The 18,704-nt window shown below is 39.8% G+C and overlaps 1 protein-coding gene across 2 annotated transcripts in view; it reads left to right on the forward strand.

Moving 5' to 3' along the window:
* The window catches only part of wtip (WT1 interacting protein), a 30,492-nt gene that overhangs the window by 5,910 nt on the left and 5,878 nt on the right, over nt 1-18,704 (forward strand). The window contains exons 2-6 of one of the 2 annotated variants that reach the window (XM_023953647.2): nt 3,910-4,011; nt 16,012-16,079; nt 16,973-17,035; nt 17,395-17,525; nt 17,753-17,822. In XM_023953647.2, the coding sequence (XP_023809415.1) occupies nt 3,910-4,011; nt 16,012-16,079; nt 16,973-17,035; nt 17,395-17,525; nt 17,753-17,822 (434 nt within the window). The remainder of the gene's footprint in view (nt 1-3,909; nt 4,012-16,011; nt 16,080-16,972; nt 17,036-17,394; nt 17,526-17,752; nt 17,823-18,704) is intronic. The other variant, XM_023953648.2, reaches the window with a different exon arrangement.

Below are 18,704 nucleotides of genomic sequence, written 5' to 3' on the forward strand. Positions count from 1 at the left end.
GGACTTTAACTTTTTTTCCACGCATTTAATTCTTGAGAATTTGTTCATCTTCAGAGCACTTTTCTGTCCACTCATTCGGCCGTTCCCTGGATTTTTTTTTTATCAACAAAACAAACCAGGTTAGAGTCTGACTGCTCTTCCTCTCAGTACTGTCCAAAAGCCTTAGGCAGCTCTCATTTTATGTTTTTGCTGTCAGAGGTTTTTCTTTTTGGACCGTTAGTAATGATATTGAGTAATGTTTTTTAAGCCTGAAAACCTGTTCATCTTAAGAAATTTTTAACCCATTTTCAGTTCAATTTAGAGCCTGACTGTTTAAGAAATATATTTTTGGGACTTTGCAAATTATTGAGTTATTTACCTAAAGGTAGGATGAAAATGGACTCCGTCCTTCAGAGAAATGTTCAGAAAGGACTCAAATAAAAAGAATTGATGGAAAGGAGCTACTCTTTCATCTGAAAGATAGTTGAAATCTTGGCTTCTAGGAAGGAAAATGTTTATATTTTATTTATTTACTGATAGACGTGAGCTTCAATGTGTCGGACATCATCCTAAAGAGGGAAAAAAAAGTGCTGAATGAAACACCCGTCATCAGTTTGACAAAAAACCATTAATCTGAGCAGCTCAGCTGAACACTTCTGTGTCAGCTTTGACTTTTCAGTCAGGTACTTTCTCAGGAATAAATTTGGGAGGATGTACATACCCCTTTCAACACAGCACAAGCCTGAACTGTGTGCAGTCACAAATTAGTGGGCTGCACGCTGACACTGCTTTGGCATGGATCTGCGTCTCAGAAGGAAGCTGACCGTCCCGGCCAAACTTTGCTGCACGGCCTTGTTTTTGTGCGACTGTAATTAGGTTTAGCTTTGAGCCAAATGAAGATGAAGAAACTATTCATCGTTGTCTTTCATCTGAGGTTCGCCGCCTCCTCCTTGCAGGAATGTGAGTAATGAGGTGGAGCTAAAGATAACAGTTTTTAGCAGCTAACAAGCCTCTGAAAGTGCAATGAAGATGTCACTGGAAGTCAGTTTACCTCTCGCTGTATTGTGTTATGGTTTGCATGTACTAGGTCAGGGGTCTGCAACTTTCAACACTCAGAGAGACATTTGGGAGGATTTCTCACTGTCAGCAACCCACAAAGTCTTCACCCTCTAGAAAAAAAAAGACACTTATTTGCATTTATGTCATGAAATAAAAACCTGCCTTACAATCCGCTGCGCCTTAATTCTGATTGTGCTTATGACCTCCGATTGATTCTCGTGGAACACGGCGCACAAAATTCTGTCCAAAACGTTTGAGTTTGACTTGTGATGCGTAGTCCCTCAACTGTTCATGAATGAGTTGAATAAAGTTTAAGGTTCTTTTTTTTTATTGACTAATTTTTACTAAACAGTTACTTTTTAAAAGTGGAAATATTTTTTATTTTTCTTTACCGTGAGAGCAACAGAGGTGGGTAAAAGAGCCATGAGGCTCTGGAACCGCAGGTTGCAGACCCCTCTACTAGGTGATACAGCTGACATTTAACTTCTAAATATTAACAAGTAATTGTAAAAAAAACCCAACTAGGAACCACAATCAAATATCATTTCCCTCCACAAATGGGTGTTGGATAAACAGCTTTGTCTGGTGTTGAGTTTGTCCTGAAATGTGTGTTCTTTGTGGTCACGTCTGGAGAAGCTTTAGGTGATCAAACAGACCTTTATTGTGTCTTGGAGCATCAGAATTCCTCATTAAATGTTGATTATTTTTTTTGTCTATCTTTTGTGCAATGTGCGTCACAAGGACTTCCTTTTTTTGATGTTTGAGTAAGAGCACAGCTTTCTGCCAGCACTTTGTGTGTTTTCACCTCAGATCACAGTCACTGCATCTACTGTAAGAACTGTTCTGAAGCTGCAGCCTGTGCAGTGCTTCAGTGGCCTCTGTGTATTCTTTGATACATGAAGCTCAAAGGCAGTCTCCACCGTGTCTGTGGTTTTTCACAATTAAAGCATCAGAAACTGTTTTGGGTTCCACAAAGCGATGCACATCGTTCTCTCTGCTACTTGTTTTGACTAATTTCAGAGCCCAATTAAATTAGACCTTTATCTTTTTTTTTTTAAATGCTGTTTTATGTACAACACCGATGAACACATTTAGGTTTACAGGTGAGCTGTGATCCCTGTTAAACAAACGTTGTGAGTTATCTGGGGTATGAGGCGTGCTGCTGTGCAGGTCGTGTCTGGATTTTGTGGGATTCTGCGTCCTGTGGGCACCGCGACCCGAGACTCACCCCATCCAGGCTTTGACCCTGCTCTCACTCAGGAATGTGACCTCAGTGGAGGTTGTCTTGTGTGAGAGAGAGTTCAGGTCTTCTGCTGATGCTGTGGATCAAATCTTTTTTCCCCCGCTGTTGTTGTTTTGCTTTTTTCCTTAACTGAAGTTGGCATCGGGTTGTCACGTACCGGCGGATAGATGGGCTTTCCTTCAGTGGGTTGATCCACACATAACTTTCAGTCAGTTTTATTTGAACACTGATCAAACTGAAAACATTTGACATGATCTAACATGAAAAATTAAAAATAAACTTAAAGGTTTGTAACATTTCCAGAAAAAAAGTCATGTGAGTTTGTTCACTCACAGCTTCTGACCTTCCTGACCTACACTGCAAATATATGTACTGGTACCATAAAATAGGACAAAAAAACACACAAATCTTAAGGAAAAACATGAATTGAAAGTAGTAAAATGTGTGTGCAGAAAGTCGTTTTTATTTAACAAGAAGATATTAAAACCTAGAAACAATCCTTCAAAAATGAAAAATATAAGTAAAGCTGTGAACAGTGAAGCTGTTAGATTTGCTTAAAACTGACTGTTATACAGCCCAATAAAAAGTGTTTTTGGTAGTTCTAAGCACATAGTTTGTATTTTTTTTAGTTTTTATGTACCTTATCATAGTTTATTATTGATTACTGTGACAAAAAAATAGTGTAATAAACACCAATAACTCAATTAAGAATAAAATGTAAATGAGAATAAAATCAGTGGCCCTTCTTAATATATCCTCCTAAAATCTAAAAGTGGGACTTATTCTTCAAAAAAATAAATACATTTTTGTTTCCATGATGACTAAGTAAATCAAGTTTTTCAATTGTCAAAGAGAGCAAAATGATTTTGACTTCTGAATACCAGCTCTTAATAAGACAAAGAATTCTTGACTTTGCTGATTTGGAGAAAAGCTTGGAAAGGTGCAGACCAAAGAGAAGCTAAAACATTTTAAAACCTGATCTAGTTTGCAGTGTACTACTTTGTTGCAACAGCAGCTATTATTAATCCTAAGCATATGTTTGTTGTGAGAAGACATTGACTCCTGCCCACTGAAGAGATTTAGGTTGATGAACAGCCTAAACGGAGTCTCGGAAGGTTTAAAAATCCTCACTTTGTGTTTAATCCAGTTTTTCTCTCCTGACAAACTCTTCACATCCACTGTGTTTCAATGGATCAACACTTCATCTTTCCAGAAGCAGCCTGCCTGCCTGCCTGCCTGCCTTTTAAAAAGTATGATGTAATGTGTAGAAATGACAAAATGTGGAGTGTGTCGTGGGAATGCAACAGCTTTGATAAATTATTGCTTTAACTTTGGTGTTTGAGCCGGCTTTCTTTCACCTTTTTTCAAGCAAATCTCTCAGCTTTTCATCTGTTTTAATTTGTTTTAACGAGGATCGGACGCCGAGTCAAAGGCTTATTAATGTCTCCTGTAATTGGAAAAAGTGTAAAAAAAAATAGAAATTGACTGCTTCCTTTGGTGGAACAAGAAATGTTCATCCTTGTTTCCACAATATTTCAGGTTTTTCCTTCTTTTGTGTTGTTTTAAACCTTCAGCTGAACCTGTTGCTTCGCACCGCAGTCCTCTACTGACCCCATTGTCTCCGACAGGTATCTGCATCAAATGTGGGAAGGGCGTGTACGGGGCCAGCCAGGCTTGTCAGGCCATGGGGAACCTCTATCACACAAACTGCTTCACCTGCTGCTCGTGTGGTGAGTACAACAGCTACCTGCAAAATCAGCCACAGCCTTCTGGTGTGTGAAAGTTCAATAGCATGCAGAAAAAATAAGAAATCAGAAATAAAGACGAGAAATTTCCCCTTTTTTCTTCTGCAAGATTTAAGTCTGAATCATACTTTATAAATTTAAACCTCTTTCTTACTGCATTGTTTCTCCTTGTGAGTTTCCTGGTGTGTATTTACTGGATTTATATGGCATGATGATTTCTCAAACTTATAGTGGGCATGCTGTCTAAATAAAGCAAATTTATTTTTCAAGGAATAAAAGCCCTTGACTTCCAGGCGGAAGCGCATCTGAAAACTAGTCATTAAAGTACAGACACAGGTGAACGCAAGTCAGTCCCCATTCCCAACAAGGAAAACCATTCAGTTTTATATGAGTAAACATATTTACAACTCAGATTAAATCTTATTTTTTTTAATCTATTTTTATTAATGATATTTTTACAGGGGGTGCATTCTTATCTTATTTTATTTTATTTTATGCACACAAATTAGTTGCATTTTCAGCTCTGGAACCTCTATCAAATTGGATTCAATAACCACTAAGTGCCATTTTCTGGCCCATTTTCTTTTTTTTTTCTTACCCATTTTCAAAAGGCTCGGGTCTATGACATCACATCCTGTCAAGATGGTAACAACCAGGAAGTATAATCGATATCAAATCAATCTTTGCTTAAAAAAACCCATTTTGATTCATCTGATCTATTAATCGAGTTTCCTTTTGTGGCTAAAAGTTATTTTTTGTTTGTTTTTAATTTAAGAATTCTCTATTTTACTTGTTAAGGTCCACCTTTGTTCAGGTTATGTAAATGACGAAAGTGAAAGAAGAATTACCAAAATAATTCGTTTTGAAAGGTAATTTGGAAAATGAAATCAATAGTGAATCATAAATTGCCAATCAAACAGGATTCAGTATTTCAGCAGTGAAATCTTACAAAGGAATCGTCTTTCCTATTTCTTTGTTTTAGTAAATTTGAGATTTAAAAATATAACTTCTGAGATAAACCAAGATAACAGGCAGATCACATTTAGTTCTAATAAGAACCATTGATATGAAACTGAATCACCTGATCAGAAGTTTGTTCAGGCTGCTGCCTTGAATCAAATAAGTGAAACTTGGAGAAACCTTTGTTTGGTTTCTGGGCTTAAAGGTTGTTTTTTTTTAAAGATCTTTCTTCAAATGAATCATCCCAAACATCTGCTGTGTTTAGGAATAGACGTCACTCCAAGATCAATATCAGACCAGGCAAAGCAGAATTGGGTGAAAAGAAATTTGAATCTCCATGTTAAAACTAAAAAATGATGGCTTAAAATTCCTTTCAAATGAATTTCAGAATAAAATTACACATATTCTTCAAAAAAGAAATAGCTGCTTAATTCTGCTGCTAATGAATAAACCTCAAACATTCAAAGACTGAAGGGGAGATGTCTGTTTGGCTGCGGTGCACATCATCACTTTTGGCAAAAATCAAACTCTGCATATCAGCACAAACAGGAGGGATTCAGGCCTGTTTTTATCAGAAAGACTTAGGCGCTGGGTCATCAAGTTGACCGTGAACTCCTCAGCATACCTTTAGGTGTTCAAGAGTCAAACGTTAGGCTTCCTATGCTTGCTTGAAAGTGGATAATGCTGCAGGAAAACTATGTCTAACGTGCCGACAAGCCTAAAACAAAAAATAATTTGTAGAAAAAGATGATTGCAAAGTCTCTGTCAGTATCTTGATGGGGTTTAGGTGCATACAAACTTGAATAAACTAAATTTAAATAACGCCATGAACTAAACCAACTTTATAAACAGGAAAAAATATACTTAAAGAAAACTTTTAATTATTTTGGCGTCAAGTTTCTTTAATTAGTAAGAAAACTGGTTATATGGCCTCACCAGGTGTGTCTTTGTGATGGATAACTGTGAACTATTGTTGATCCAGACAATTCCCTTCCTCAATGGGCCAACGGCTCTTATCACTGCTTTTAAAACCACAGAAACTGATATTTTTCATAAATGTGTTTTCAAAAACCAGACCACAAATACTACTTTTTCTTCTTTGTGAAAGTTGAGTAACGAATACCACATTAACTTCTGCTTTAAAGGCCCACTCCAATTATCTTTTGATTAAAAGCATTCCCAGTTTTCCATGACATGGTTTCTGCAGAGCAGCATTAGTTCATTAAAAATTCACCTCTGAGTTTTGAGCCGGACTGTTGCCATGGAGCAACCCTGCCTCCCTTCCTCTCCCTGTTGCCGAGAGCTCTCTGTTCACATGTTGTCACGCTAGCTTACAGATCCCGGGGAGCAGAATCCAGCCGTACAGTTTTGAGCCAGAGGCCAGATGTACATGGATCTAGGTGTGTCTACGTGAATTCATCACAATGAAATTAATCTTAATTTTCTTGTTATGTCCTCAATCATGACAAAAATGTCGCAAGAACATGTCAAAAACAAATTTTTCATCAAACTGCGTCTTTAAAGCTTTTTAGAAAACAACTTTCATTCAGTCTGTCGTGCGGACACGCTCCTCCATCATTGAGGCATCGTGAAGCTTTTGCTCTGCATTCTTTCAGGGGTCGAGTCACAAAGTGTTCAGAAAAGTCCACATTTAAGAGATGTCATGTCTTGCATATTTTAGATACAGAGAGAGGAGTCAGTCAGACCTCCTTAGTGTGATGTTTCAGGCTGGAATCACGCTCCCGGGCAGCAGCCGTCATCCTCAAAGCCTCCCTTTTGTTGAAAAATCACAGTAGAGCTTATGTTACAGTCCGGATCTACACCTCTGCTGCTCCCGAAAACCTTCTGGCCGAAATCATCCAGACAGCTCTCTGGCACAAAGACAATATTCGATCTATAGGACTGCGATTAAATCCGTGATTGAGGGACAAGTACAGTATGGATGGTCTGTACGTCCATCCATGTTTCCGGATTCCCCCATCCCCTAGTCACCTGACTCCAGACCCCCTCTCCCATTTCCTGGGGAAACGAGAAGATGATGTGGAGAGGGAGGCTTTTAGCCAGGTTCTATTCATTTGTGTTGTGTTCATGGACACCGATCCTCCACCACGACCCCTCCGGCTCTGGAAGAGGTGCCTATAATTTACATGTAACCAAAGCCACAGACTCCACTGTTTATTGTGATTTAGGAGAAAGAGGGGCCAGACGCTGAGTGTCCAATTGCTGTGCGTGGTGGGTTTTCTGAGGAGAAAAAGATCTCCAGTCCGGACGGAGGAACTTTTTTCTCCTAAATCGTCTGTAAGATACTTGCAGAAACCTGCTTGATTTGCTGAAGCAAAGGAAGTTTGGACTTTTGGTTTTAAAAAGAAAGGTGGATGCTTTTGGCTCTGTGGGAACCCGGCAGCCTCCTGAGAATTTTTGCTGGTTTTATCTGAAAAATTGTGGCCACATTTAGCCAGCAGGTCATGCTCTGAGCCATGCACTCCTATTTGTTGATGACTTCAGCAGCCAACGCGCCTCTCCAGATAGTTTATTGGAGACCTAAACTACATATTCTATCGTTTGACCTCTTGTGAATGGGAATGTTTTGCTTTAAGCAGCGTTTTGAAGGCTTGTGAGAAGTTTAGTTTCAAAGTGGCTGCACTTGTCATAACACAAACCCAGTGATTTATCAGGAGCGGGCTTCTCATGTCTCCTGTTTGTTTTTCGGTCTCCTTTTTTTCTTTCTTCTCCTCTTCCGTTCCCTTTTCTCGGTGGCCCAGTCGAGAGTCCTCCTGGAGTCTGGAGCTCCACATTGAGGCTGAGTTTGCTGAGACATTGCTCTCTGGTAGCCTTGGGCTTTGTTTAACCATGCATAATTGAGCCCTCCTCTTGGCTTACTCCCATGATTGCACTCTTTTTTTTTTTTTTTTTCATGAGATGGCCAAGAATGCAACCCTCCCCACCAGCACTTCAGCCAGCCTTCCCTGGAGGACCTCAATCACACGGTCACAAAGTGTTCCAGACCTTCTTATCAGAGGGGGCAGGCCTGCCACGGCACACTTTAAACGGCACACGCATGGCGAGAACAACCGCCTGCTTGTGCATCCACACGCATCCAAGAGAAGAAAGATTTGGGCCTTGTTTTGGAGCACATGGGGTTTGTGAGGCCCCACCCCTTATGACCCAAGAGTTTTACTCTTGAAGAATGGGGGGCTTGATGCAGAAGTCGTGGCACAAGAAGACACATTTGAACGGGAGCGACTTTGTCCAACAGGGAGGCAGTGTGCTGTTTAAAAATAACCAGAGGAAAAAACAGGCTGCATGCTTTCCCTGTCGTACGCAGGACAACCAGTAAGTCAGGTGCAGCTGAGGCCAAATACGAAAGCTCTAACACTTCTTTTTTAGTGTTTTCTTTGCTCACTGTTTTCCGGTATGTCAGCTATTAACATGTGATGCCTGCAGGTGGTTGTTGGGCAGATGACATGTTCACACCAATAATGTGGTTTTATTTGTGACAGCCTCCATGTGACATTTCTGCTTTGTTCAGGCTTTATTTGAATTTTGACTGAACGGCAAGCTGGATGACTGACTCATAACCGGGACTGAAATAAAAGTTTTGCTCCTCCCACCTTAGGATGAAGCTGCAACCTTTTTCCCAGTTGATTTACGTTTTTGTTGTATAGATTTGTGGATTTGGTTTAATATTTTTTTTAATTTTTACAATACTTAATTCTCAGATGTTTAAATGACCACACGGTGCTAAGTTGGATTTTTAATTTATTTTTTCCTTAGGCACAGCAGACTCCATTTGACTTTTAAGCTGAAATTTTTAACTTTGAGTCAAATTAAACATTGAGAAAAAAGAAAACATTTTCTCCACTAGGTTAATGTTCCATTAAGACTCAGTTTGTGGCATAAAAGTTTCTCTTTACATCCCAAATATTCTTGGTGGGATTTAGGTCTGTTGAATCAGTAAACAGCTAATGCTTCCTGAATCTCTTGTATACATTTTGAGGCCTCTTAAAGACTCATACCAATAAAAAAATATGTTTTTAACATGTTCTTGTGGCATTTTTCTCATATGTTAAGAAAATTAAGCTTAAAACTGCATTTCTGAGTGTATTACTTTATGCAAATCTAGGTGAATCAGGAGCAGATGAAAAAATACTGTTTGAAAAAGATCTTAATTATGGTATAGAAAATGTACTGAGTGGGGCACAAGCTCCCTTCTCTGAGCTCTCAGCAACAGGGAGGGGAAGGGGGGGCGGGCTTGCTCCATGGTATAGATCTCACCCACAAGTTTTTAGGCGATTCTCTAATGCACTACTGCCACTCTGCAGAAACTATGCCCTTGAAAACAACACATTAAAAAAAAACACAAAAAAGGAAAACAACACATAATCATTATTCAAAGACCACTGGGAACGCTTTACAACATCAAAAGAGGATCGGAGCACGACTTTAAAGTGCCATCAGGATAATCTTGGATAAACCGAGCAATCAGGATATTTAGCTTCTTGTGTTTTTAGATATGCAATGTTCCTAAACTCAGAAGTGAATAATTGTAACAATGTTTTATCATGATACTGCCCTTGCAGGTGACACAAGAGATTCCAGAGATGACGAGTTTGTTAATTTATCAGCTGTTTTGAAATTCAAATATCCATTAAATGCTCTTTGATTCATTTAATTTTCATTTTTTTAGATTTAAAAACAAGCAAACAGACGTTTGGCAAAGCTGATTTTTTTTTTTTTTCCATAGAGTCTTTCTTAAATTTATTGGTGTTCTCAGTTTCAGATTAATAGCTCCTGCAGTCTCTTCAGATTTGTCTCTGGTGAGTGTAGGGTATGTCCCCCACAGATGTTGAAGAGGTAAAGAGCTGAGTAAACGGTTAAATAACTTGCTACAGCTATATTATCTTAGTCCCTGTGGTCTGGTTGTTTGCTCAGTTAAACCCAGGTGGTGACTCTGTTTGAACGATGGCAGTTTGGCTCCAGATAACGTCAGCACATTCACAGTGAATGAGAGGCTGAATCACTGATGGCTGAACCACATCTGTAAAGGACTACTTTTTATTCAATTTTAATTTTTGTCTTGTTGAAGGGAAAAACATTGTTTACCACCTGCTGTGTTGGTGATACTGAAGTTACATCAGTTTGGGTGCTTTGCCATAATTGTGTGAATTTGGTTTGTCCCTATCCTCCCTAAATCAGAAAAAGAAAAAAATCTAAATTCAAATAGCTTTGTACCTTAAAAAAGTATTTTTCCCAGTAAACCGCGACCGTTATCTGAGCTCACAGCCTAGCCAGAGCTCTGATTTCTCTGCCAGGGACATGAAACAGAGACGGAGACGCATTAGAACAGAACGCTCAACGTCTGGTTGCAGCTTTTCAATTGATGTCGACGTTTTATAAAAATATGCTGAAATGCTTCTCCTCAGGCATTGTTTTTGTCTGCGCCGAAGCCGTTGTTATCCTGCAGGTATGAAAGCCGTTGCAGGGAGCTCCTCTGTGTGGCTGCAGAAAGGGCCAGACTCTAACTGAACGCTCAGAGGTAATGAACCTGATTGCAGGCGGGACTGCTCGGAGGTCCATGGATAATTTAAAACAACACCAACTGTAGTGTCTGGCCTTTCAGTCATCAACACTGCCGGTACAACTCTTGCAACAATAAACGTTTCCTCACAGAGAGGACGGTTATCACGTGTCGAAACACACCAGCAGGCATCTGACTAATATGAAGTTGACAAAGACTTCCTGTTGGAATGTGACCCGGTATGATTCAGGCCTGTTTCAGCATTTTGAGTTTGATCCTGTTGAGCAGCTCTGAAGATTGCCGCCTCAGCAGCTCAACAGGCTGCGAATGTTTGATCCGTCATTTGGCAGGTTAGACACTCCTGATGAAAGCTCTAAATCCATCCCTTGTTTGGGATCTACGCTGATGATAGAGTGTCTTTAATGGAGGAGAGGTGTGGCGACTGCATGATTGATTGTTTGGAGTGATCAGGGATAAGCTCAGAACTGGGAAGCAGGAAGAAACATGTTCGCCTGGGGAAAAATATATACACCCTGTTAATTATTGAAGATTAAAAGCAAAGTACAGAATTAAGTTTCAAAGTCACACAAGGATGAGCAGTGTTGTCTCAGACGTCTGGGTTTAAATGCAGAACCAATGTGTCTTTATGTACATATCGTCTTAAAACATCTTAAATGTCGGTGGAAGCTCAGGATACTTATACACTGCTTTAGTTTTGCATTCAAACCTGAAGGCAGAAAGCATTGGTTTATCTGGTTTTCTCCCACTTTTAAAACTCCTATCTGCCTCTTTGAACATCATGTATTTAACATTGTTATTTGATGTTTTTGACCCTAAACCTGTTTACCTCTAGTTTGTTTTTTTGCTAACACCATCTTACGTTTCCCATCAAAAACAGTTTGTTAGTTAACATACTAATATATTTGGTCCGTTTTTGGACGTATTCAGACTGGACACATTTGGTCCACTTAAAGTAAACCAGAGTTCGTTTCCCCCGATGATCCGGAACAAATTTTCAGTCTGAATAAACTCAAGCGGACCCTAGTCTGGGTCCAGGAACTGCTCTTAGACCCATCTTTCGAGGTAATCTCAGTTTGTTGGATCACTGAGATTTCTCAGTCTCAGTCAGTCCGTGCTCGAAGCGGAACAACTGGATCATCAAAACTACCGTGCTTTTAACATGATACACATTGCCTCTCACACTGTTTTCCCGACAATCTATATGTCATAAACACTTCATAGTCAGCTTACATACATGCCTCACCAATACCAAAGTAGCAAAAGTTGTACCTGACGTTGATACAGACGTTCAAAATTGGTCAGCGAAATATAACGTTTTAATCAGTGAACTACCCCGACGAGGATTGCAAAGCCCTAGACTTCCATCATTTTTGCTTTTGTTGCTTTGCCCCGCCCTCGTAATTCCTGGCCAATGACTGAAGAGATCTTTAGTCATGTGGCTTTGTTTACAAGCTTTAGTTCAAAACAGAAATGTCCGCTTGACGGCAAACTGAATACAGATCAAACGCAAGGTTCAGGACTCGATACGGACCTAATTGAGAGGACTCGGTCCGGAACAACAGACTTTTTCCGTCTGAATACCCCCTTATGTTAAATTTTTATCAGACCAAAATTTATAACAAAAAAAGTGCTAAGAAACATAAAAGCTCTTATACTTGTCTTGACTTAAATAAAGGATAATGCTTCATTTTTTTTCAATCATCTGTAGAATTTATCAGACTCACCAAACTGTTTTTTTACTCAAGAAATAAGCTTGAACCTTTTTCTGGACTTCAGTGGTTTCAAGTTTGTGTTGGGACGCTGTTTAATGGTAAAAAGTAAAGTTTGGAAGTCATTGTTTCCTGAAGGAAGGTGTTCAGGTTGAAATCGTTCGTGTCTCTACCTTCAATCACCCTTCAAACTCCTCTCCCACTACAGGCCCCACCTGGTCAGTCAAATGTCCCGACATGGGAGATTGACTTAAGTTATTGAATTAACCGCAACAAAAATTTCAATGAGAGGAAAAAAAGGGAATGATTTTTGACTTTCAGAGAACTGTTTTCATTGAGAGGTCAACCCTTCTGCAGCATCTCACAGAGAACATTTCAGAAGATATTTATCTAAAAGAACATAACTTGATTTTCTGTTGGCCTAAAGCTCTCTTTATGTGAATATTGAGAAGCTGGGAAGCTTTTCCACGACTGAGATGCTTGTCTGGCTTTTTTGGTTTTCTGCATGAAACTTCTGTAGCTTTTTCGTTCCTTCTAGTGTCAAAGTGTTCAGCTCCATCTGAGGTCCACTTTAGTTTTTTTCTTATTTTTATGTTATTTTAATAATAAGCTGTTTAATGCTCGTTTAATTTGAATGATAAAATGTTTAAATCTACAACAAAAATCCTTATTAACTTTCACAGATTTACGGTTTTTCTGGGCTGTCATTTGTTTTCTGCATTCAGATGTTTTATAAATTGGTTTACTTAAAATAAATAATTTAAAATCAGGACTTTTTTTGTGTATTGTATTTTTGGGTTAAAAAGCAGCTTTTGCAGTTTTTATGACAGCTTGAGAATCCTTTTCAAATTAATTGAGCTTTTTTCTTATTAACCTGTCAGCTTTTGCAGTGAATACCATCTTTATTATTAGACTTTTGAAAGAAAAAAAAAACCTTTAGAGTCTTAATAAGTGGATTAAGTGAAACCAAGAGGCCAGTAGTTTAAATATAGTGTCAAAAAAGAGTAAATAGTAGCATCATTAGTAATAAAATTTCACACATTTGGTTTAGCTAAATCCTCAGAATAACAGACCAAACTTCTGAGAGAAATTCTATGAGGATATTTTTTTAGAATCAGAACGTTTCTCTTTATATATTTGCCTTCTTTCTGTTTTTTTCTTCATATCTTTGTAGACAGAAAGTCAATTTATTACATCTTCAGAAGATACCTCAAAAAACTGAAAGTGTAATGTTTCAGATGATCTATCATGTCTCTGTGAGTTTGCTGGAGATGAGACTTACAGGGGAATATCTCAGAAATGAAAAGAAAAAGAAGTAAATCCTTCTCTTTAATATTTAGTCTTTTCATGAAAATTTGTGGGTTATCGTGATCTCGTACAAACCGCTCAAAACAGGAAATGTTATCCAAATAATACCTTCGCCACAAAGCCACATCAGTCCTCTTTTATAAAACGAAGGCTCATATCCATGGCAACACCCTGATTCAGAATGGGTGCATTAGCGGAATGGGTCCTGTTTCCTAAATGGCCAGATATTAAATGCAAGCAACATTAAGGAGAGAAGAGGTCAAGGCTGCAGAGAGCTGTGCAGAAACGTGAGCTGAGTGGGAGGAGATCGCTCCCTGTTATTCCACATTGTTGAGAATATTGACTCAGTTTGGGTTACTGATCAAGCTGCCATGTTTAGTTTTAGTTGCTCTTGGATGGATTATATTTAGTCTTCCTGCTTGTTTTGACTCAGATAATGCAGAAAACTGTAGATTGACGCTGAGACGGCTTCCCTTTACCTGTTGGACCCTAAATTGAAGCCTGCTCTCCACTATCAGGTGTGTTCGGCTCGTCCGTCGAATCTTAAAACTAGTTTTGGATCCAGTTCCATGCAGGCTCCCTGAAACTGTGAGGATGTTCGGCCTGTCTGCTGACAAAAGGCCAAAGGGGAGAGAAGAAGGCATGGAGCCCTCCCCCTCCTTTTCCCAGTGAGGGAAGCGGGTGCTGGAGAGGTGGTGGGGGTGTGGGTGTGTGTGGGGGGGGGGGGATGAATAGGACCAGCTAGTGACCTCAGGCAGAAAGAATGTCCCCGTTTGCTCAGTCGGCCTGCTCCCCTTGCAGCCATCAGCACTGGGGCCTTTGTATTCACCTTCCAGACCCTAAACTGCGGAGCAGAGGCCACAGAGCAGCTCACAGCAGCCCCCGCTGCTGCGCTTCACACTGTAGCCCCACCATTCCTGAGCGTCTGAGGGCTGCCTCACTCTCAAAGGCTGTTTGAGTCCGGCTTCACGCATTTTTTTTCTTTCCTCCAGAATGCAGATTCCTCCTTTTAAAAAGTCTCACCTATTGTGCGTTCCTCTGCAGTTCCAGACATTTGTGAGGCTGTTTCACATCTCTCACCATCTCCCAGAGTTCAGATTTTTCTGTGACGAAGCGGGACTCCCATAAAAACCAGTGCTGGACCGGGGACAACAATTAAATCTGACTAATCCGGCAGATTTATGAGATCTGTGGGTTTAGTCTGCAAGGCTTCGGCTGAAGTCACCGAGCTGCCAGATAGACACGGCTGCTTTTAAGTACGTTTGAATGGGCGAGCTGTGTGAGATGCATGGCAGGGGGGCTGCAGAAGCCAGCCCGCAGCAGAATTTCCTTTTCAGATTGGATTCATGACTTGGATTCTGCTGAATGAAGGCTCTGCCGCAGGAATTCAGTTCTTGTACTGGGCGTGCAGAACCTGTGCTCGCTCTGATTTAGAGATGTGTTTATGCTGATGACTTGCAGCTGGATTTGTCCCGTTATTTTGAAGTTTCCTCATCGATCTTAATTTGAGCCGAGGAAATTTTAGCTTTTCTTTTAATGAAGCTAAATTTTTCAACTTGATACTATAATAGTTTACCAAACAAACTGCAAGGTATTCTGCATGTGTCACAGTGAAGGACACCTTCACGCCTGTCCTCTGTTGCTTTTTCTGGAAGCTGTGCACAAAGCCTCAGAAGGGAGGAGCAGAGGATCATGGGAAACCTTGCTCACAGAGGTGCTGTATCGATTGTTTATGTGTTGTGAATGAAATTGTGATTGAAGCGATGGCTGCAGAAGCTGAATGGAGACAGAGAGCCACCAACCATCTGCTCTGCCCTGACCTGCTGCTGGAGACAGAATGTGTGGAGGTTTTGAGAAAAAGCAAACGTTTACTTGACATAAGTTAACAGATTTTTTTATCTCTATCTCTTTTAATGTCCTATGTCTGACTTTTGTTATGTTTTTGTAACTAAAAAATTAAAAAATTCAGAAAATGGAAATCCCTGGATTAATTTTAAATCCACTAGCTGAAAAAACATTTGTCTTAGGTGAATTTCTAAACATCATTTTGCACCTTAGGCTGAGAAATGACATTGACAGACAACCCTCACATTGGTGCTGCACATTGGTTTTCTTGTGACTCCCAGAACTGCATGTTAATGGTTAACTGGTCCGCTTGTTAGTTAATGCTGCTTCCTCTGCACATTCCTCTCAACTTCCTGTACCGGTCTGCTTTGAAAATATCTTCATATTGTGCAACATGGACACATTTGTGTGGTCAAAGATTATGCAGAAGGAACTCAAGATGTGCAAAAATATTCTCCAAAGTTGATTGCATTTATCTAATTAAAATTGAAGCAGTCATTAACAGAATAGTGGAGTAGAGTAAAATGTGTTTTTTTCTACATCGACATTATCCAATTTCTGTTCAAAATGTATTTTTATGTTAAATACTGGTTCCAGAACTTTAGAGCTCATGTTTGTTTGCAGGAAGAAGGCTGCGAGGAAAAGCTTTCTACAACGTCAATGGGAAGGTTTATTGTGAGGAGGATTTTCTGGTGAGTCACCTGCACTTCCATGGTTACTGACTTAATTCCCCATCTCCTAACCACTGTTTCATGATGGCCTGACACTCCAGTTGCCTGGAGTTCAGAGGAATCGTGGATGTGTGCTGCCATTCTACAACTCTCCCTACAAATAAAGGCTTCAAATAGGATTTTCTTTTACCTCATTTGCATCAAATCCATCACACAAACTCTTTTAGTTGGGACAAACAGACAGAAGTAATTGCATTTTTATTTTAGGTGCAAAATCAGTTCATATTTTTGATGTTTTATTTTATATGCATTGAGGATCTGGTGAAAATCCTTCATCTTACAGTTTTGCTTCATCAGGAAACTCTTTAATTCCTGCTTTGCGCCTCTCTGTCGCTGAAGATTTGATGATGCTGCCAATCTTCATCCACTTCCCCATGTCAACTGAGACCAAGCGAGCCTGCCCTGTCACCCCCGGGGTGTTTCTTTGGTAGGGTGGGGGTGGTGGTCACGGCAGATGGCAAATTCATGTCAGGGCTGGGGGAAGGCTGCCCATCACCACCTTCACCTTGTAGCTGTTCTCCTCCTCTTCCAGGCCCTGCATGTCATCAGGTCATGACCCAAAGAGGGCTTGTGCAGCGCAGATGGTCCCCTTAATTATCTGCTGGGCTCTGGCTGAGGAGAAAGGAGCTTGTTTACACGACACGGGTGTTTTATTTTAACGAGGAGAAGACGCGTAATGTTTCTCTTTATCAAACTTGAAGGTTTGATGGAGGAACAGTCAAGTCCTCGCGTCAGAGTGCAACAGCACCCTGTATAGATGGCACCCAGTCCTTCATTTTTACCTCCAAAGTGTTAATTGAACATTTTCACAGCTGAATATAATAATTCCTGTTGGTTTTTTTTGTGGCCCGCAGTACTCCGGTTTCCAACAGACGGCGGAGAAGTGCTTCGTGTGTGGTCACCTCATCATGGAGATGGTGAGAACTTCACTCTCCCTCTGCAGCTGTATTTGTTCGATGGTGTGATGTTAATCTAGGGGTAGTCGAGCATCCTTTCACAAGCTCCCAATTACATTGGATTTATGATTCAACATGAATCAAATATCAATCAAAGAAAAATTTGGAGAATTGTCTTTTTGGTGTGTGATTAACCGTTTTCATCAGTGGAGCCAAAACACACAATAAAAAATCTGTTTTTGGGGTTGAAAAAACACAAGAAATTGATGTGGATTTAATGAATTCATATTGTATTTTCTAAGTAAGAATCAATCAAATAAATTTTGGAAGTCAGCCTAAACTCTGAGGTGTTCCTTCATCTTGTCTGTGTTGGTGTTCAGATCCTCCAGGCGTTGGGCAAGTCCTACCATCCTGGCTGTTTCCGCTGTGTGGTTTGTAAAGAGGGTTTAGATGGAGTTCCTTTCACTGTTGACGTGGAAAACAACATCTACTGTGTCAAAGACTACCACACGTAAGAAAAAAAAAGGCCCTTTATCTGTTTTTATCTACTTTATTGTGTTTACATTTTCATTTTAATAATAAAGCTTCTTTGGTTTTGTGATTGTAAACAGTTTCATGAATACAGATGCATTGGATTAGAAACACTTCATGTTTAGAGCTACAAATTTACCTGATTCAAGTTATATTCAGACTCAACACGTTTGATATTTTTGACTTTTTTTATCTCTTTTATGACAGAGTTTTTGCTCCCAAATGCGCCTCATGCAACCAGCCCATCCTTCCTGCTCAGGTAAAGAACAATCAGACGGTTGGTTGGACTTCTTACAGTTCTTTTGCTTTTAGCTTACACTATTTAAAATGGAAATGTAGAAGGTTTGTATTGTATTTTTGTTTAAAAACAGCCTTATGCTGCTTTTGGAGAAGTCTCTGTGCTGTTAGTGTAAAGTTGAGAAAGACTTGGTGTGTCGGGTCATGGCAGACGTTTCTGAAAAATGTTCCTGCCTGTCAGAAACTGGACTTCCCCTTTCAGAAATGATTTTAATTCACGAAGTGGTTCGAGAAGTGGTTTAAAATTGTGTTTTTGGTGTTTATAACATGTAAAAAAAAATTCATGATGGCAGACATATAAAAAAGAATTGAAAGGGGCCTATACCATGCAAAATCAATTTTTAAAGTGTGTTATAATGTTCATTCCTCCCTATAAATAACCCCAAAGCAGTATTTTGATCTATTCATGCATTTCTGAGTATTCCACTAAAAATCTGCACTTTTGGCACTAACCCCTCCCAACCCACGAAAACGAGCTGGTTCTCACATTGTGATGTTGGTCAGTGAAGAACAGCCCCTTCAAGGAAGAGTCTGTGCTGCCAGCTCCGCCCCCAAGCTAACACACGAACACCGGTTTTCTGCTGACGTAGCAGTGATCGGCAAAACGCTTTCATTTTATATGTGCAGTATTCACATCCATCTTTGCAAAAGTTTGGATGATGTTTGTTTTTGTGGGCGAGACGCAGACACACTGCCGAGGGCGACTCTGGGTTGACGTCATGAAATGGGCGCCACCCACACAGAGCGAAAGCCGTTGAAATGCTGTTCAGGGTTAGAATGGAGCTCAGGAAAATAACTAATATTTAATAAAAAAATAAAAAAAATTGTGTGCCAAAAGTAATTCATTATCATAAAAATGGAT

This window comes from Oryzias latipes, chromosome 3, assembly GCF_053564925.1.
Source record: "Oryzias latipes strain Hd-rR chromosome 3, Olatipes_Hd-rR_3.1".
NCBI classification, from domain to species: domain Eukaryota; kingdom Metazoa; phylum Chordata; class Actinopteri; order Beloniformes; family Adrianichthyidae; genus Oryzias; species Oryzias latipes.